The sequence below is a fragment of the Crocodylus porosus genome, unplaced genomic scaffold (genome assembly GCF_001723895.1).
Source record: "Crocodylus porosus isolate Cpor-Errol unplaced genomic scaffold, CroPor_comp1, whole genome shotgun sequence".
Classification (NCBI taxonomy): Eukaryota; Metazoa; Chordata; order Crocodylia; family Crocodylidae; genus Crocodylus; species Crocodylus porosus.
The window spans coordinates 22,789,372-22,811,214 of record NW_017728916.1 but is presented as its reverse complement, the minus strand read 5'-3'; the positions used below and the strand labels follow the sequence as shown (position 1 = coordinate 22,811,214).

General features: G+C 44.1%; 1 protein-coding gene across 1 annotated transcript in view; it reads left to right on the top strand.

Moving 5' to 3' along the window:
• LOC109310851 (connector enhancer of kinase suppressor of ras 2-like) overlaps positions 1-21,843 on the top strand; it is a 248,781-nt gene that overhangs the window by 73,987 nt on the left and 152,951 nt on the right. The window contains exon 5 of the mRNA XM_019536182.1: positions 18,552-18,593. Within this exon, the coding sequence (XP_019391727.1) occupies positions 18,552-18,593 (42 nt within the window). The remainder of the gene's footprint in view (positions 1-18,551; positions 18,594-21,843) is intronic.

The following is a 21,843-nucleotide window of genomic DNA, read 5'->3' as shown; positions in this document are numbered from 1 at the left end:
GGTTTGTTTCTGCACTCTCAGTATGGCTTCCTTAAAGTACAGCCAGCTGTCCTGGACTCCTCTCCTCCTCAGTCTGGCTTCCCAAAGAATCCTGACTATGAGTTGCCTGACTGAGTTGAAGTCTGCTTTTCTGAAGTCCCAGGTCCTTACTCTGCTGCTCTCCATCCCTTTTATCAGGATAATGATCTGTCATCTCGTGGTCACTGCTGCCCACATTGCCATCCGCTACTACATTCACCACCAATTTTTCCCTGTTTGTGATCAGCAGGTCAAGAAGAGCATGACTCCTAGTTGGCTGCTCCACCACTTGCACCAGGAAGCTGTCCCCAGTACTCCCCCAAAATTTCTTGGATTGTCTGTGCACCACTGTATTGTCCTCCCAGCAGATGTCAGGGTGATTGAAGTCCCCCATGAGAATCAGGGCCTGTGATCAGGAAGAAAGCCTCATCCACCACTTCCTCCTGGTTTGGTGGTCTATAGCAGACCCCCACCACAATATCACCCTTTTTGCTCTCCCCTCTGACCCTAACCCAGAGACTCTCAACAGGCCTATCTCCAGTTCCATACTGGAGTTCTGAGCAATCATATGGCTCTTTTACATGTAACCCTGTGTGCGACACTACATGTGCCCTCACCTGAATAGTGGGATCCTGGGGTACCCGGTAGCCCTGCTCAGGCCTCCCGGGAAGCTGCTGCAGTGCCCCTGAGTGGAGAGCCTCCCCTTACAATCAAGCACTCTTGTAGACAATTTTCAAAATATTTGCAAGATTTAATTATTTACAACATAACAAATAACCATTAAATAAACACATTGATATACCAACTAATAAACCCTCAAGAACTTATTTATACAGTCTCTCACTTGCGCACATTGTACTGGGGATCCTGTGTGCACTGCCCCTGGTGAGTGTCTCAGGGAGCAGGACTGCCTGTGTCCCAGCACATGGTCTGTGGATGCTCCCTGGTGCTAGTGTCCATCTCCGTGTTCCTGGGGTCTCCGGTCAGCAAGGGTCTCCAGGCATCAGGGGGCAGTTCCCCCTCTGGAGTCCCTGCAAGACAGCCTTCCCCTGCCTTTGCCCACCTTCCCCAGCTCTGCAGGGAGCAGTGTCCGCGCTGCAGGCTGTAGCAACTCTCGTGTCCCGCACAGCCTCACAGCCCCAGCAAACACAGCCCCTCCCTGGGCTTTGTCTGTCCCTGGAGTCCCTCACCCATCAGGGAAAACAGGGGAGACTCCAGCAGTTCCCCCTGGCTCTGCTGTGCTCACCCAGCCACACCAGGCTGCAGGCTGGTTTTCCCAGGCGTGGAGTCTCTATACAAGCTGCTCCTCTCTGATCCTGCCACCACAGGCTCCCAGGCCGGAGAGAGGAACTGGCTACTGTATCACTCCCATTGCAGCCTCTGCAGGGCACTCCCAGGGGGTCTCTGAGGGACCACCATGTTGAGACTCTGTCTCCAGTCTCCAGCCTGTCCCTCAGCCCCTCTCTCTCTCTTGTTCTTCTCCTGCAGGAAAACTGCTCCCCCCTTTTATTCAAGCCTCTCAACCAATCCCAGCCCAGGGCCCTTCCCAAGCTTTTTCTAACAGCTCTATTTCAAAACTTTGCTGGGGTCCTTACCTCACCCTTCCCACTTCCAACAGGGCTGCCTCCAAAACAGCTTCACTTGCCCTCAAAGCCTACAGTGTCCCTGCTGGGACAAACTCTGTCTCTCTGCCGAGCAGCCCTTCCCATTCTTTCAGGTGGGTCCATTTGTCAAATGCTGCTACGCCCATAAAGTACAGCTCCTCCTCTTCTCCCCTGCCTGTTCTTTCTGAACAGTTTGTACCCACCCAGTCATGCAAGCCATCCCACCAAGTCTCTGTTATTCCAATCGCATCATAATGTTGTGACTGTGCCAGGAGTTCCAATTCTTCCTTCTTGTTTCACAGGTTCTGTGCATTTGTATACAGGCACTTGAGGTAACTAGTTGATTACCTTTATTTCTCAGGAAATATGAGAGCATCTTCCCTGTTGCCCCTTCCTGCTTGATCTCCTTCCAGGTCTCCCACTTTCCCACTTACCTCAGGGCTTTGGTCTTCACCTCCCAGCAAACATGCTTTATGACCCTCCTCACTAGGTTAGTGAGCCTGTCTGTGAAGACACTCTTCCCTTTCTTCATCAGGTAGGTCCCATTCTTCACAGCAATCCTTCTTCCTGGAATAACGTCCCATGATCAAAGAAGCCAAATCCCTGCTCACAACACCACCTGCACAGCCAGGTGTTGATCTGCAGGATGCACCTGCTCCTGCCTGGGCCCTTTCCCTTGACTGGGAGGATCCATCAGAACACAACCTGAGCCCCACAACCCCTCACCCTTGCATCCAGAGCCCTGTAGTCACTTTTGATATGTTCAGGGTCTCCCCACATTCCTTCTCCAAATAGACTGATCCCCCATGCAGTACAGCCTGAATCAGAGTGATTAGCATGTGAGAAATGGCGGGTTGTGAGGGACAGTCTCAAGTAAGCAAGTTGAGATGCAATTACCACTGATAACACCAAATGATGGTCCCAGGTAAGATGTTCTCCAGGTCATAGGTCATGACTCAGAGCTTCTCTCTTCCTACTGTTTGGTCACATTATCTTAGAAAAATGGGTGGAAATACAGAAATTTGAAGATGAATGGTATAAAACTCCTCCACATAAAGACATAGGTATGGGAGTCTAGAACTTGCCTCAACCATGAAGATGAATTCTGTGGAGCTTGAGAACTTACTATTAATTAGAATTCTGTGGGACCAACTTACTATTAGACAGTAAGTATATCTATCTGCTGTACATAGCTACTCTTGGTAATTTTTTTTCTTTGCTAATATCCCAATAAATGAGTGTATAGTTTGGAGGAATTTTCTTTGGCTTGTCTTGTATTTCAGGTAAAATAAAAGCTTCAGGGGTCATTTTTAGATCAAAAGCATTTTGTACTAAATATGTATGTTCAAGTTCTTTTTAAACCCTTTCAGAATTTTCATACATTTATTCTGTTTTTTCCCTCTTTAAATATTTGGTTAATCATCTTTTTATTACAATGCTGAAGTTCTGAAGTACTTGGATAAGCAGATACTTTAAATACTGCAAGAAGTATCTGTCATCTGGTTTGCAAATGGTTATGTAATACTATTACTACTAATTCATAGTTTTTATGTTATCATTTTAGAAAACAAAACTAAAAAATGTGTATTATTATTCTTTTGAAGTGGTATTTCAATCCAAATTTAAAATCCATTTTTAAACATGTCATCAATCTGTTTATTGGGGAGGGGAAAGCAAATCATTATTGGTGTTATTTAGTTTCTAAGAAAACCACTATGCATATTGGATCTGATAAGTATCTTAATGAGTTCCCTGATGCATATTGCACATTATAAGTAAAATAATTCAGTAGAATGTTGTGACCTGTGTGTGTAAATATTTTAAGTAGATTGCTCCAAGTGATCTTAAACCAATTAAACTTGGTTGATCTCAAAAACAATCAATATGCATATCTTCTTAAATGAATTCTAACTTCAGTGTGTTGTATAAGCACAGACATTTTTTCCTAAAATTAATTTATTCCACTCTATAAAACAAATTTCAGATTTACTACACAGATTAATCCTTTATTCTGTGACCTGAAATAATTAAGGTTGTTCAGAATGAAGCTAAAACTGTATTTATGACACACAAATTAAAGGAATAATTTAGACTGGAACATTTAACTCTGAAGTCAAACTATAAGCTTTTCTGTGATCTTCTTGTTCTGTTGGTACTTGGAGGGTTAAAAGGAGACAGTGCATAATAAAAGAGATATTCTGTTTGAAGTGTGCTAAACTAGTAGAAAATTGCCTTGGGCATTGCCAGCCAGACTGACTAAAGGAATACTTTTTCTGTGTTAGAAAAAAAGCCAGTATGAATATCGAAGGAACATCAAAGGGATACTTGACCATGATGTGTAAATAGAAATTCTTCCATATCCCTAGGTTCCTTTGCTCTCATCATCTTCTGATTTTAATTTTTTCCTTCTGTAACACTTTTTTCCCTAAAAACTGTGTCCATAGAGAAATTAATTTTTGAAAAACAAATGCCGATACTCCAAAACAAACTCAACAGTATAATAGCCTATAAGTTAAAGAGTGAGAGTCTTACCCGTGTTCTACTCCCTGAACACTAGGCAAACTTTCTGGAAGAAAGTTTAAATACTCTAATGCCCATAGATCTCACCAGGGAAATATTCCTACAGCACAGGAACTGAGGAGAACAATTGTAGGCTGCCACCAAAAAAACCCAACTTCAACCTTGATATATAAAGGACATGCCAGGATGTCACTACAGCTGAAAAGGCAAGTTGGGGTGAGGCTACATTATGCATAAATACCAGTCAATCAAAGGAGGTTACCATGCCTCCCAAGGTTGCTACACCATGGTGGAAGTTGGTATGACCTCCAAAAAACCCAGAATCAGGAAAGTATTAAGGCAACACTTAAAACCCCATTAATTCCTTCATTGCCTTGCTGAGATCTGTTATGTAGTACTGCTTTGCCTGGCTTCAAGAATCTAAATAGGTAGGAAAGGCTGAAGATATGTCTATACAACAGGGACAGCATGCCCTGCCAATGCCATGCTCCAAACCCAGAAATATACCAGGAGCCATTTTAGGAAATCCCTTTATAGCTGCTCTCAAAACCTTGGTTTCCAGTGTGGGGCATCCAGTGAGAGTGGTTTGGTAAGAGCAGGGTATATGCAGAGCCTTCCCAGAAAAGACTCACTGGGTGCGTCTACACGTTCATTAATGCACCCTAGTTACTGTGCATTAAGTTTTGTACTCGATTAACCAAATACTAATTCAATGTAGAATAACTCACACTACTGCGCAGTAGTGCCAGGACACAAGTTTTTTGTCATGCTTACAGTGCAATAGTTTAACACTGCACAGTAGTGTGTTAGCATGGTTTTTGACTGGCTACTGTGGAGTGTTATTAGGCTACTGTGCAGTAAGCATCTCATGTAGACACACCCACTGCCACCATGATATAGATCAACAATTCTCAACCAGAATGTGACAGTACCTTAGGGTGTTACCAGATTCTTTGAAGGATGATGTGAAGTGTGAGGAGGTAAGCAGAAGCTCAGACTTGTCTCTGACTGAATGATCCCTACCCTCACTGCCCAGCCCCCTGCAAGGAGGTGAGCACTGTAATATATAAATTAGTTTTTGAAATTGGGTGTTATTCAGTTCACAGAAATTATGGAGGTATGCTTCTAATCCAGTGAGGAGTGCCTTTAGTCCGAAAAGGTTGAGAACTACTGATGATGTAAACTACTTCAGGGTAGTCAAATAGAATAATTCAGAATTATGAAAGGAATTAAAGAATGCTTTTTCACGTTCGCTTCTGGGGTTAAATAATGCTTAGGGTCTTACTGAATATTACCTAAAAATTAGAATTGTAGACCTTGATAGGGAATTTAGGACACAACATTGCCCATGCATGACAGACCCAGTTGAAAATTTTCAGGCAGAATGTTTTTCCATTGGTAACTGCCATTGGATCAAAACTGAAACTTCCTGTGTAAATGTGTCAATGCTGACAACATTTTATGTAAAAAAAAAAAAGTTAAGCATTTTCATTTGTACCCTTTCGGCCTTATCAAAATGGGTTTGATTTTTCATTTGAAAAGACTGTTTTTGCGGGGGATGCTCTTGATACTTACCATATGAAAGAAAACATTTGAAACAGTCTGGTTGACACCCCCTCCCCCCCCCAAAAAATTCAAAAATGTAATTCTTGTAGGAAATTTCAAAACTGGTTTTGGTTGGAACGAAATAAATTTTGAAATAGCAGAATGTAAATCCAAGGTCCCACAAAATCCCAACAAATGTAAATCCAAGGTCCCACACAACTCCATGCTCATTGTGCCCAGGTTCTCCAAGGTATGGCTATGCTTAGGGAACTGTCTCAGTGTCCCAGCCATCAGATAAAATTGAAGCAAAATTCCCAGATTGGCAAGAACTCTCCCACACATGCAGCTCCTGAATCAAGAGCCAGGCAAATGTAGACAGGTTTGTGCTAATCCAGGACTTTTGCTTCAATATTCTCCAGGAAAACCAGCCAATGGGTTTCCTGGTCCAGACCCTACTAGGCTGCAAGAAGTCACTTGCACAGTAGAGAAGAAAGAGGGCAAAGGGTGCACATGGGGAGCTGCGGGGTTGGGATTCATGTGTTTGGTGTGTACGTATGCAGAAGCACACACCAAGTTGTCCTACCTGTCCCTGCTCCTGGGAGTCATGGGATCATGGCTATGTGTGTATATGTGTGTGTACATGCACACATGCTAGGCTGTCCTGCCCATCTCTGCTTCTGGGAGCTGCAGTCAGGGCTGTACAATAATTGCTGTGTAGACGTATACTTTATGTTGCACTTTAAATGCAAGAAGTCTTCTATTTCACTCGAGATCATTGCAGAATGCCAATTTAAGATGGCTGTTACAGAAAGAAACACATTATATAATCTCTTTTCATTACAAACATATTGAATTGCCTCTTAGTGCTAATCACCTTCCCAATGTGTAAATCAGGATTTTGGAAACGTCTTCCATTTAAAATAATGACATCTTCCCACACTAAAATCTCTTCTAAATCTAGCTTCTCAACATAGCTCAGGGCTGCTTTGATAGTAGATGGGCCATAGAGCTACATTTTAGTATCATAAAAACATTCTGGTTTCAAAATAATATATACCAAGGCAAAAGAAATAGTTGTTCCATATTCACTATGAATGTTTTTCTGTAGTTTCAAATACTGTGATTGAAATTAATAGTTTCATAGTGCTTAGGGTCAGAAGGGACCTAAAACAGACCATCGGGTCTGCATCCTGCACCAGGCAGGAACGAGTGCAGGGTTATAACAGCCCAGCCAAATATCTGTCCAACCTCCTTTTGAAGACCCCCAAGAAAAAAACTAGAAGCTTAACTAATACACCAGGGGCCTGCAGCTAGATTATTTGGTTTAAGACTGAATTGAAAGCAAGCATCACTTATGGAAAAGTAAGGCTGGAAGGGACCTCAAGAGATCACCTAGGGGATCAAACTTACAATCTTGGAGTGACTAGGCCTATGCTTTAGGCAACTAAGCTAAACAGCTAATTAATATTAAATTTATTTATGTCTATGCTTCCTTGTTCATAGATTCATAGATTGTAAGGCTGGAAGGCACCTTGGAAGAACACCTTGGGTCTAGCCACCTGCACCAGGCAGGAAAGACAACTGGGTCAGATGACCCCAGCAAGGTGACTGTCCAATCTTCTCTTGAATATTTCCAGGGTAGGTGATTGCACCACCTCTTGAGGGAGCTTATTCCACAGTTTGGACACTAACTGTGAAGAAGTTTTTCCTAACGTTGAGCCTGAAATAGTCTTCCAGGAATTTGTGGCGATTACTCCTGGTTATTCACCAAGCCCTTGATGTACTCTCCTGAGGTAGTGGTAAGCTGCTTCCAAGTCCCCTCTCAGCCTTCTCTTTTTCAGGCTGAAGAGTCCCAGGTCCCTCAGCCTTTCCTTATATGGGTTGTTGTGCAGGTCTCTGATCATATGGGTGGCCTTTCTCTGGACTCTCTTAAGCTTTAACCCATTCTTGTTAAAGTGCGGTGCCCAGAACTGGATGCAGTACTCCGGCTGCAGTCTCAACAACATCGAGTAGAGCAGGAGAATCACTTCCTTGGTTTTGCTGGAGATGCATCGATTGATGCATGCCAGAGTATTGTTTCCCCTGCTGGCTACAGCATCACATGGTCAGCTTATATTCATACTGTGGTCTGTTATTACCCCTAGGTCCCTTTTGTTTGTGGTGCTGGTCAGTTTTGTATTGTCAAGCCTGTGTATGGGGTTGTTCATCCCCAGGTGGAGCACTTTACATTTCTCAATGGTAAACTTCATTTGGTTCCAACTCACCCTACTTGCTAGCTTGTCTAGATCCACCTGTATCTGTAGCCTATTTTTAAGCATGACAATGCTTCCGCATAACTTGGTGTCATCTGTGAACTTGGCCAGTGAACTCTTTACCCCCACATCCAAATCATTGATAAATATGTTCAAAAGTACTGGACCAGGCACCAACCCCTGAGGGACACTGCTGGCTACTTCTTGCCAGGAAAACACAGATCAATTCTCTGGGTCCTACCCTGCAGCCAGCTTCATACCCACCTATCTCACACTTAAGTCCACAATCCTTTAATTTTCTCATGAGAACATTGTGGGATACCAGATCAAAGGCTTTTTGGAAGTCAAGGTATACAATGTCAACCTCTTCTCTCTTATCCATGTGGTGAGTTACTTGATCATAAAAGGAGATGAGGTTGGTAAGAAAAGACCTGCCCACAACAAAGCCATGCTGGCTGTCATTCAGAATCCTACCTTCTGTATGCCTGCCACACACAGACTCTTTCCAGGATTTTCCCTGGGGTAGAAGCTAAGCTAATTGGCCTATAGTTATCCAGATCCTCCCTCTTCCCCTTCTTGAAGATGCACACAACATTGCCGCTATTCCAGTCCTCATTCACCTCTCCAGAGCACCACAAGTTTTGGAAGAGTTTCACCAGGGGCTCCATGATGAGTTCAGCCAGTTCCTTCAGCACTCTTGGATGAAGTTCATTTGGTCCTGCTGATTTATATCCCTAATTTCTTTAATTGATCACACACCAGTTCTATGGCAGTAGTAGGAAAGCAGTCATTCCTGCCCTGCTCTTTTTGTACCCTGTCTGGCATGATTTTCCCTATGGTTTGGTGAAATAATGAAGCAAAATAGTCATTCAGGAGTTCAGTTTTCTCCTGAGTGCTGGTAACCAGCTGTCCAGAGTTCTCCCATTTGTTTTCTTCCTGTTCCCTGCATACCTAAAGAAGCACATGTTGTCCTTGATTCCTCTTGCTAATTTAAGTTCAGTCATCACCTTAACTTTTCTAATTTGTTCCCTACAAGTGCGTGCCATTGTTGTATAGTCTTCCTTGGGGGCTGTCCATACGTCCATTGTTTGTAACATTTCCTTTACATGGGAATGGACTTCGATTGTGCTGCAAGGATTGTGTCCTTCAGGAACCACTCTTCATGCACTCCTTTCACTTTCAGTCCCTGGTCCCACAGCACTATTCCTACTAGTGACCCGAGCTTGTTGAAATTTGCATTTTTGAAGTCCAGAACTTCAACCCTGCTATCTGATTTGGCTGCATTGTGGTGGACAATGAACATCATGGTTTCATGGTCGCTGTCATCCAGGCTACCCTCTACATTTAAGTTGGTCACCAGGTCATCTGCTTTGGCCAGGACGAAGTCTAGGAGAGCATTACTTCTGGTTAGCTTGTGCATCTGCTGAGCCAGGAAGAGCTCTTTGATGCAGGTCAGAAAGGAATGCGACTGGTCTGACTTGGTTGAGTGTTCCTCCCCAAGAGATGTCTGGATAATTGAAGTTGCCTGTGACAACCATGTCCTATGCACGCACGGCCTCTGTCAGTTCTCGGGCAAATTCTAAATCAAGTTCATCCCCCTGGTTTGGTGGTCTGTAGTATGCACCTGGAGTTAGGTCTCTTTCATCAGGCCCCTTCCCCCCCTGCCACAGCTTGACTCAGGATTTCAAGCCATTCTTCTTCGAAGCTGATGTTGACCTCCAAGGAGGTGCCCGAGTAAAACTATGTCTGTTTGTGAGCTCTGTTTGCACGGCTCCAGTTGTGGGGCTCCCTGGGGACCTCGACTAAGTAGGAACTTGGGTGGGGGGTTCCCTTCCCAGGCTCTACTCAGCCAGCACATCCCACCTAGCACAGCCCTCCACAGCCCTACACACACACATGCAAACATACACACACTCAACTACAGCACCCTCCAAGCACCCCTGTGCTTGCCTACCCTCTCCTGGTCCTGGTTCATTTATCTCCTGGGTCTATGCTGGGGGTCTGTGGAGTCTGGATCTGGGTCTTTGGCTCCCAGGATTACAATGGGTATTAACCAATGCGTCTACTACAGGAGCAGGCCCAACTGTTCTTGCAGGGACCAGGAGCATAAATTATGAAATGCATACTAGAAGAACTTGGGCATTCTTGCAGAAATTCTATGCTTATGTGATTTGGGCTGAAAATGTAATGCTATGCACCTGCTCCAATAGCTTTGACCTAGGGTGGCCCTTGCATCCTTTACCCACTGCAGTGTGGCAGCAGGGGCTGCTGCCTGGCTGTGACCAGCTGCAACCTTCAACAGCATCCAGCCCCTTGGATTTGCAGCCTATGTCTGCGCACCTGCCAGAACTGGACAGGGCCTGACCATGACCATCTGGGCCTTGGTATGGGCACTGCAACAAAGGCACCTGAACCTCTGAGCCAGCTGCCAGTGGACCATGGCTGTACAGCTGGCCTTCATGTGGCACTGCTGCCATATGTGCCCCCACCCTGCTATCTGAGCAGCTATTGCCTGGAAGATGTGTTCATTGTGGTGGCCCACTTTGAAATGTCAAAGCATGTCCTCCTGGCTTCAAATGGCCAGGAGGTCAGCCACATCATTTACCCTCCAGCTGAGTCCCCAGTGCCAGCCCTGGGCAGGATCCTCTGCCTGGGTCCCACAGCCGGAATCCTGGTGTTCCCTGTTTAAAAACTGCAAATTCTCTGATAAAAAAAATCCCTAATTCACTCATTAAAATACCTAATAATCTGAAAATTAAAAATTCATTTTAATTCCACAATTAAAATGAAATGACATTATAGCAAGTGTGAGTGAGAGATCAATTGGCAATGTTTTATTGATCTATTTACAGTTTTAAAGCAATTCGGAAGCCTACCAGTGTCTCTATCATCATCATAAAATAAATTCTTAGTATCTATATGAACTTTGATGGTTCCTTCAGGGCATGCTCCAAGAGTACACCTTATGCTGCTTTTTTCCAGGGCGGGTTTTTTTTTTTAATACCAGGATTTCCTGGTATCAGATTTAGAGTCTGCACTGCAACTACACAGCTTGGGGAACATTTTTTTCATTTGTGGCATGCCTCCTGCAGCATCTCAAACTGCTTTGAGATACCACAACTGTCATGTGTTCACTAGTTTGGATGTGGCCAGTATGTGCATCTACATGTGTAATTAATGCGCCTGAATTTTCTGTGCAAGTAACTCAGGTGCACTAAACTGTACCTGACTGCATGCCTACATGTGCACCTGAGTCAGGAGTTTCCCCCAGAGGCAGAGACAGCTTCTCTCCCACCCCCAGGCCCAGCAGCAGTTGTGGCTGCCTGCTGCTTGGGCTGCCCAGGTCAGCATCTACATGCGCATTCAGGTGCGTTGATTAAAGCACCATTGGCCAGTACCTGTATCTATCAGTATTAGCAAATGGTGTTTTACATTTATCTATGGCACAGTAATTGCCACACATATGTAGATGGTGATGCTTTACTGCATGTTAGATTAGTTTTGAAATGGGATGCTAACTAACTAAAGGTGTGAATTTAAATTGGACCATTTCAATTGCATTAAATGCATGTGTAGGCACTCTAATTCAGAACTAAAATGTCTTAAATTGATAGTAAGAATTCATTTTCAGTAAATTAACTAAACTGAATTAAGGCCATATTAATTCTGAGTAACAGGTTCTCAACACGGATTTAATATGCTTTAATTAAGTTACTTTAAACCTGGATTAAACTGTGTGTGTCTATGTGAGATGATTTACCGTGCAGTAAACTACTGTGCAGTAAAGCAGTGTCTACATGTGTGCACATTTACTATGCAGTAAATTAGTTTACAGTGCAGTTAGCTACTACTGTACCTGTAAATACAGGTTGTAAACTAACTGCACAGGAGATACTGTACACTGGGTATGTCTATATGATATGCTACTGTGCAGTTATTACTGTGCATTTCTTTAGTACTTGTATTGTAGTACTTAGCAAGTACTAAAGAAATGTACAGTAACTGGAGTTACTGTTCAGTAGCACTGGTGAATGTCTTTTAGGTGACATTACTGCGCAATAGTATATTAGCACTGTCCATGCTGTGATGCACTACTGCATAGTATTTTTCAGCTAGTGTGAAGTCAGTGTCTTGTGTAGACATGCCCAGTAACACTCATCTAGACACTGACTGGAAGCAAATTTGCTCCTGGTCAACCTAGGTAGCAGGGGGACACAGAGACAGGGAACTCTCTGTTCCCAGTCCTGGTGCTGCTCAGCTCCCTGGCTCCCCCCTCCCTTCCTCTCCTCTGGGAGCCAAACGGCCCCAGGAATGGCGAGCTCTCTGCTCTGTCCTAACTTCCAGTATGGAGCTGGCAGCTCTGGAGGATATGTGGGGGCTGGGAATCCAGCCCTTGCCTGTCCCCCAGAGCAATTCTGCACCTGTCCCCTCTCTCCATGCCATGCAGAGCTGCTCCAGGGGATAGGCAGGGGTTGGATTCCCAGCCCCCGCCTGCTGCTCAGAGTAGCTATCTCCATGCCAAGCAGGGTAGCTGCCAGCAAGCCCTGTTCCCCTCACTCCCACCTGGCAGGGGGCTCACTGGCAGCTGCCCCACACCTGGGACAGCTCCTAGCAACTCTCTAGGCTCACTGGCAGCTGTTTATCCTGATGGACATGGAACCAGGAGAGCTTTACCTGCTGCAGGGGCAGGTCCCCTCCCGATGTGCATGGGGCCAGGAGACAGCTGCTGCTACAGCCAGCAGAGCTATCCTGGACCCTTGCCAACTGTCACAAGTCCCATGCTCCTCTGCAGCCTCTGGGCTAACACCCAGGGGAGCCTGAAGCTCCCCCTGGCTGCTGCTGGGGGGGCAGAGCAGAACAGGAGCAATCCTGTACTCAGTTGCACCCACTTGCCAGATCCAGATGTGCAGGCATGTGCAGCTTGTGGCACTGCAAACCTCTTTGTGATGCCACAAATGACATGTGCTGCACATTAAACCATGCACAGCACTGCTAATATTCAGTGCTGGGGCAAAATTTGTTACTGGGATTTCCCAGTAGTGAAAAGAACAGAAGAAAAAAGCACCAAAAAGCATGCCAAAATGGCATGCTCTGGGACAGATGTGGCAATGGGGGAGCAGGCAGCCCAGGGCTGTCTGTGTGCGCTATGGAGCCCCCGTGATGAGGTACCCTTCACCCCAACCAGCCACTCCCTGACTGGCTGGGGTTCAACATGCCTTAAAACAGGAGCAGGCAGCCCTGAGCTGCCTGCTTCCCTATCTCAGCGCACCTCAGTGCTGAAGCTCTGCTGCAAAGCCCCCATGCTGAGGCATGTGGAGCCCCCATCTTGAGCTACACTCTACCCCAGACAGCCAGGGAGCAGCTGGCTGGGGTGCAGGGTGCCTCAGTGTTGGGGCTGCACAGTGCAAAAAGACAGGGGAGCATGAAGCCCTGGGCTGCCTGCTCCCCTGTCTCCATGAGCTGCTCTCTGGCTGGTTGGGGCACGGGGTACCTCAGCATGGGGGCTGCCTGAAATATATTTGACTGCATTCAAGAAATTATACATAGAGTTAGTTATCTAGCATTTTACTACCTTTTTCTGCTGGTAGGTATTCTAGTCATGTCATACATCAACAGAATCCCTGTTGTGTTGCATCTGTGTAGTAGGAAATTATTTCCTTCTGTTTCACAGATTTTATTAAATGCATAATAAGGTATTCTGAAAGAATCTCTTGTAATTACTGGAAATCATAAGTAAATGTTGTCTATGCCACGTATGTTTTTCACAATTACTTTTAAGTTTTTTTTGGAGAACGTTAATGGAGGTTTCAAAAGATGGCTTAGTTATTTCAGAGCATAGAAAAAAACTTCTTGAAGCTTCGGTTGTCTTGTCTGACCGCATCTGTTTTCCTTGTACTTGCCTATCAGCTACAGGGTGCATCTACACAAGGTGTTTGTTGTGCAGTTGACTAATTAGCTATGCAGTAAACATCTCAGTATGTACATGTGCATCCCTATTAGGCTGGAGTAAACTAACTTACTCTGCAGTAGGATAGTACTTGTAAATACTCTGGAAGGGCTGGTTGGGGAACAAGGGTGCTTCCAGCTAGCCTCTCCACAGCACATTAAGCTGGTAGGGAGCAGCCCTGGGCTGGCAAGCTGACCCCATGGGCCTGCTACCTGCTGGGACTGTTTTTCCTTGGCTCCATGTTCTGTACATGAATAAACTGTGAACCTTATTGCTCCAGAATTTATTGTTCCTGGCCACACTATTTGAGTATGCACCAAGGAGCCATAAACTCCATGGTTTCTTCATGTGCTGTAAATTGCACGTGTAGACGTACCCACTGAATAGTATTTTGTGTCTGAAGCAGCGTTTAGTGTCTGTATATCTTTGTGCCATACCACATTACTATCTAAAACCAGTGTCTTCAGCTTGCCAAGCTAATTGCACAAAAGTCTGGTATTAATTTTGTATGTAACCCTGTTGGGCAGAAATCTGGTTGCTCTGAACCCTGTTGTCACAGAAAAGAGAGATGAAGACAGGCCTGATTCATTGTTGTGATGTTAGATAATTTGATTTGACCTGCAAATATTCAACATTTTAATTCTTTATAATTAGAGTTTATGTTCTCCCTGAGGTCTGTTCTTAGAAATCAAAGCATGTGCTTGGTTTAGTGAAGAACATGTAAAAGCCCAACCACCAATAATGGGATTAAATCAAAATGTGAGCAGCGGCAGCAGTAACCTTTGACTGAGAGTAATAAGATCTATTACCCTTTCTGTGATAAATGAACTAAGACATGTGAATGTATTTTCATTTATTTATGTTGAGATTGTGCTACACAGTCTTATGTTGCAAGGGTGTTGAGAAATAGTGGGTGCGTCTACATGAAATGCTACTGTGCACTGGTTACTGCACATTTATTTAGTACTTGTATAAGCCAGTACTATATAAATGTGCGGTAACTGGAGTTACTGCACAGTAGCACCAGTGAATGCCTTTTAACTGCTGTTACTTCACAGTAGCATCTTGGCATGGTTTTTACCACATGATGCTACTGTGCAGTAATATCAGGCTACTGCACAGTCAGCATCTCATGTAGACATGTCCACTGTGTCACAAGGACCCCTGTAAGAATTGGTCCCCAAATAGTTTGAAGCCATCTCTTAGGATGTTAAAACCTGCTCCTGTCTGTGTGGACCAGTGTGGAGGAGAGGAGAATTATATCCATTCTGTGTCCTACCTATTCTGGGGTAATGTGTACCTCTGCATGTGCAAGAAAAAGCAGTGCCTACATTCCTTCTAATAATGGGACTTCAAACGTTTCCAATCGTTTGCAGAGGACATAAGAGCTACGCAATCTTTTTGTGTGCAACTGTGCAGGACCCAGATGTGTTCTTAAACTTGTACCTTTTTTTTCCTTTTCAAAGGTAAGAAAATCTGTCATCATAACTAGGGATCTTAGATTTCTCTGTTTAAACAACAGAAGTTATCTATAAAAATCACAAATTCTTTGATTAAAGCACCCAAGATTTGCATTTTTCCATGATTAAAATGAAACACCACTATATGTATGTGTGTGTTTTGTGTCTATATATGTGTGTTTTGTGTCTATATAGTTGAACACGATGTTTTATTGATATATTTACCATGTTAAAGCAATTTGAAAGCCTATCAGTTCCTCAATCAGTATAATAAAATAAATTCTAAATACCTGCAATTTTTGGCATTTGACTTTGGATTTTTTAGCATGGAAAAACAGAACCTCACCCTGCCCCGTTCACTCACCAGGAAGCAGGTCCAGGCCCCCTACTCCCAAACCATAGCCCCCAGCACTGCTGGTGCCCCTTGTTCCCTACCCACAGCCCCCTGGACCCTCCTGGTGCCCTCACTCCACACCCACAGCCCCCCAAAGCCCTGCCAGTGGGGATGCCCAGCTGCTAGGGGGCCAAAGACCCAGGTCTGCAGCCCCCTGCTCCCCACAGCAGTGCCCGAGACCTGGCTGCTGTATGTGGGAGGCAGCAGCTGCTGCAGCAGATGGAGCACAGAGCCCGTCTCCCCCTCCCCTGTAAAGGGCACAGCCCATCAGAGCAGAGCAAGTGTGGGCTCCCTGCCCTGTTGCCCTCCCCCCAGGGCTTCCGTGGCCCAGCAGGTGAGACCCAGCATGGCCGGGCAGACCAGGGCCAGGTGGGAACGTTCGATGCCACCATCGTGAGCCCTACACTGCATGGCGAAGTGCCCCCTGCCTGCCCAGCAGCAGCAAGGGGTAGCAGCACAACTCTGGCAGCTGCTGCACCTTGCCAGATGTTACATGCAATTTTCCTGAAACAAATGGTAACTTGCCAGATGTTACAGGAATTTTCTGGTTCACACAGCAGTGAGGCAGGAGGGCAGTGAGAAAAGGAGCTCTATTACTTTTGCTGCCTGTAGTGCTACAAATGTTATAGTGTTATAAAAATAACATCTGCAGGGGGCCTAAGAGGCACTATTAGGTACTACTTGTCTTATTGTTAAGTTGTTAAGGTAGTGGTGAAGTCCCAGATTCTATTAAAAAAAACTATCAGAAAGAAATATGAAAAAGTCCTTTTTGTTGCTGTTTTCAGCAAGCCTTGCTGTCTGGCAGGAAAATTATATTTTTCTCTAAAAAAGAGCATTACAAACCCAGGAATATTTATTTTCATTGCGTTAACCTGAAGTAAAGTTTTTTAGTTGTTGTTTTTCAGAACAAAAATGATGAGACAAACCATTTGATTTGTGATACTTTTTGACTTTTAGGGGGAACATCTTCAAGCTAGCCTCTGTGTATCATCTGAATGTCCGCCTACAGTTTTGTCTTAATAAACATTTCCTCTGCAAAACACAAATTGTTCAAACAGTTTTAATATATACCTACTTGATACAAGACAGAGCATTTGATTTGGAAGAACAAATAAATTTGCATGTAGATATTCTCTTTTACTGGAGCCAAAGTTTCAGTTGTGAGCAATAGGCTAAAAACCATTTATACTCTCTAAAACCATAGATAGATAGATAATGCCAACAATATAATATTTCTTTATCATCCATTTTGCCTACATTTCAGATCACAAGCTTGCTGTGGTCTGCAAAGAACTGCCCGTGGGGGAATTTGGTTGAAATTACAGTTCCTGCTAAGGAAAAGATTGAACAATCTTGCTCTTCTGAAACCTACATGAACAAATTGATACATTTAGAAATACTGTATTTTCTTCAATCCAAGACAAGGTATTTTTCCCCACTTGACATGCAGGGAAAAGCCCCTTATCTTGGATTTGAGTTCAAGGCAGATCAGAAGGGGGCAGAGTGGCTGGATTGGGGCCACAGTCAGAGTTGCAGCAGCTGTTTCCCATAGCCTCTGCCTCCTGCCTGTCCCCTATAAACTGTGTCCCCTCTCCCCCTGCAACCATTCACTGCTTACTGTTAGGTGCAACTCTGGCTTCATTCCCACCTGGCACAGAGTCTATGGAAGCTGCAGCACCTGCCCGGTCAAGCTACTATGCAGTTAGGCAGGGCCTTCAGCTTCCATGCAATTCATGCCCTGGGTAGGGAATGGAGCCACAACTAACAGTAAGCTGTGGGAAGGAAGAGACCAGAAGCTGTGGAGGCAGGCAGTTGCAGAGGCTAAGGGGGGCAAAGGCTGCAAGGAGAAGGCAGGGGGTAGAGGCTGCAGGGGACATGCCAGGACATAAACCGCAGTGGGCTACCAGGTGCAGAGGCTATGAAGAGCAGCTGGGGAGGACAGAAAATGTGGGGAGGTCAGGTGGGGGATAGAAGTGAGGAGCAAGCAGAAGGGCAGAGGCTGCTGAGGATAGACAGGGCATGCAGCAACAATGGCACAGGCATGGCAGGGAGCTATGTGCCAGGGGGCACAGACATGGGGAGGAGGCAGCATAGGGTTCAGGCACCACAAGTGGAAGGCAGACTCTGCAGGGGGAGCAAGGTGGCCACCTACTACCCTTACCACACACTTCCCTGCCACTGCCTTCCTCACTGCAGCAGGAGGGGGAGAGAGATGGATTTATAGTGACCCCCCCCAATAATACATGGAAAATTATAATAAATTTACAAATTTTCCATATATGTAGTCTAATGATTTGTGGGGGAGTATTGTCTTACATTCAGTCATCTTGGATTTGGGCATATATGGTAATTTGGGAAGTTGAGACTATTAATATAGTATCAGTTACATGAGGCTGTTCTTCATTTTACTTTGTCTGACAGAAATCTGTTAAGATAAATTGAGATGGGATATATGCTAGTATCCAAACAATATAACTCACTATGGTATATGGCATTGTGAAATATAATGAAATGTGACTGTGCACACACACACACACACATCTGCTGTTACTGAAGGCAAGATTTTTATTGATATAACTTGAAAAATAGCTTTGTAAAGTTATGTAGGTATTGTTGCAATACATTTTCTCAGATTAACTGTTAGATATTCATATAGAACTTGGAAATATTACTCATCTATATACATATATGTATGAAAATGAGGGAGAAGTATTGTAACACTGTAAACTATATTCTTATATATGTATAGAGAAAAGAAAAATGAATTGATATATGCATAAATTCTTTCTTCTCTTTTCTTTTTTACTGTAGGATTGCACAGTGTATGAAACAGAAAATAAAATTCTTCATGTGGTAAGTAGTTTTACTATTTCTGCTTTGATATGTGCTTAAGCATACGTATTTTTAATATGGTTTAAGAAAATAAGGTTTCTTAGAATATGGCAATGGATAATAGCAGTTATTAGGAGCTGAGTTTTATAAATTGACAGATGATAAGGCCAGAAAAGATGGTTGCTATTATCTAGTTTGATCTTCTGCATAATGCAAGCCATAGGATTTTCCTGAATTTCCTGAGTTCTCTTCTAGAACTTTGAACACCACCAGAAGTGGGCACAGTATTCCCCTCTTGGTGACTTCAGTGCCAAATATGGACACTGGATGCTACCTACTTCTGTGTGGTAGTCCTCTGTGTTTACATCCAAGGTTTTCATTAGCCTTTTTGACTACAACATTGCCCTGACAGGTCTTGTTCACCTAATTATTCTCAATGTCCACAAAGTCCTTTTCCGTCTCCAGTCTCTTAAAAAGAGCCTAAATTTTTTGTTCTTATATATGCAATGGTATTAAAATATATATTTATTTTTTGCTTTTATGCAGTTTACTGAGAATCTAAATTACACTTCAAGATTGATATGTTTTGCTTACTTATCACACCCATTAAATTTGTGTCAGCTGCAAACTTTATCTATAATGATTTGATTTTCTTCCAGTTCTTGACTAAAAATATTAAATAGCTTATGTCAAGAACCTGGGACCTGGGAGTAATAATAGATTGCAGTATGAATTTGAGCCAGCAGTGTGATGCTGTAGCCAGCAGGGCAAATAATACTCTGGCATGCATCAACCAATGCATCTCAAACGAAACCAAAGAAGTGACTCTACTCAGCATTAGTGAGACCACAGCTGGAGTACTGCATCCAGTTCTGGGCACCACACTTTAACAATGATGCGTTAAAGCTTGAGAGAATCCAGAGAAGGGCCACCCATATGATTAGAGACTTGCACGGCAGCCATATAAGAAAAGGCTGAGGGACCTGGGACTCCTCAGCCTCAAAAAGAGAAGGCTGAGAGGGGACTTGGTAGCACCTAACCACTACATCAAGGGAGTACATCAAGGGCTCAGTGAGCAACTGTTTACCAGGGCACCCTTGGGGAAGATGAGGAGTAATGGCCACAAACTCCTGGAAGACCATTTCAGGCTCAACATTAGGAAAAACTTCATCACAGGTAGAGAGCCCAAACTGTGGAATAAGCTCCCTCCAGAGGTGGTGCAATCACCTATCCTGGAAATCTCCAAGAGGAAACTGGATCATCACCTCACTGGGTCACCCCAGTCTTTCCTGCCTGGTACAGGATGCAATGATCTTCCGAGGTCCCTTCCAGCCTTGCAATCTATGAATTTATGAACTTATGCCTGCAGGATCCTTCCAGAACCCTACACAATCAATGAGGAGTATCTATTTACAATTACATTTTGAGACCTATTAGTTCTTAATCCTTTTAATATATATCCTATTGATTCGCTATTTTCCTAGTTCCTTAAGCAGAATGTGTGATGCCAAATTCAAATATTTTACAGAAGTCTAAATACATTACAACAATACTAGTACCTTTATTTGAAATATTGTGTTAAAGGACTATGAGAATAATCTTATTTTAGGAATTATTTTTTTAAAACAATAATGTAATGTAACTTATATAACACTTTTGATATTGAAAGATCTAGGGTACTTTTATATAATTTAATGAAGGCAGGATGCAAATGCATATTTTTTATTAATTTTATATCTTTTGATATGAAAATCTTTGGGGATGCAAAAAAATAATTAGGGCTGAATGATTTAGTTGGGAGCAGATAAGAATAATAAATCATCTCCCATTCACTGAAGCAACCCAAACCCAAAACTTTGATCTTTGTACTAATCACCAGTTCTTAATTACTGGTGTAAAGGCTGTTTAGAAGTCTCATGGTATTATGGAATAATACGTTAACATGGGTGATTTAAATAATGCTTCACTGAATTCCAGCAGATAATTTGTCAGCTATACTGCTTTACCTGCTGACATTGCTCGTTGGTAGGGTGCTCCATTGAAGAGCCTTGTTACACAACAAGTTTGGTGGCTTCTGGAGTTCTTAACGCCTAGACTAGCTGCATGTTAACATAACACTTTTTAAGTGGCTGAAAACATTCATTATTTGGCTTAAAGTTATGCCACTCCAGGAAAAATAATTTCCAATCTGCCTAATTTTGTTCCTGTTACCATGTAGCCACTTCCCACAGCTATTCCACCCGAGTTGAATTCCTCCAGTATCCCAGAATATAGTGGCTCCTTCTGAGTCAGGGTGAGTGGAGCCAGGCATTACACTTCACCTTCTGGGAATGGCAGACAGAGCAAGCATTGCAGCTCCAGTGTCTGGTGGCCATAGTGCCTCCCATGGCCACCTGGACTGGCTCTGTTTCTGTCAGCAATGGCATGGAAGGTGGGCACCACCTGAGCTTGAGGGGAAAAAAGAATAAGGCACAAACCAGTGGGGTGCAGGGTGGCAGGAGCTACCTGAGCTCCAGAGAAAAAAGTATTGGGGCCCTCAGAGCAAGTGAGCTTGGGGGCTGCAGCCCTGGAGCTCTCTGGTCTCACTGAAACTCACTAGGTGCATCCCAATGAGTGTGCACATTCAGGGGCATGCATTTTCCATGGGACAGATAGCAGCAGAACATATTTGTGCTGCTGCTATTTGTTCCTGGGCATGTTCCTGCACGTGTGCTGTGGGGCACAGCAAATTGAACCAGGTAGAGTAGGAGAGGTTGGGGCCAGCACTTGTACTGGCCCCAGCAGCCTTACCTGGGGTCCTCCCAGGGCAGCGGCAGTGCCAAGCCAGTCACTCAGAGCCTGAATGGCAGCCAGAGCGTGGCTCTGGCCTGTCAGGCTCCCTTTCTGGTGGCACATATTGTAGCTGTGTGCACCATGCAGCCTTTTTTAGTGATGGCTTTTTGATCTCCCAGGGCATTTTTACACATGCTTCTGATGCAGCGCTGGGCATTTTTAATTAGCAAGCCATGCTAATTGAAAGCATCTGTGTGTCGCGTGTATCAGTGGTGTAGCACAACTCCATGCTGAGAAAATGGTGGTGGTGCACTTTGAACTAAAGCACATTGACCGTGTATTAGTTCAAAGCACACCACCACCATTTTCTCAGCACAGAGGCGTGCTGCGCCATTGATACATGTGACATGCAAGGCTGTCAGAGCACATCATTTATGTGCTCCAGCAGACTTAATTAGTGCAGTCTGCTTTGACGCACTGGATTTCCAACACATCAGAG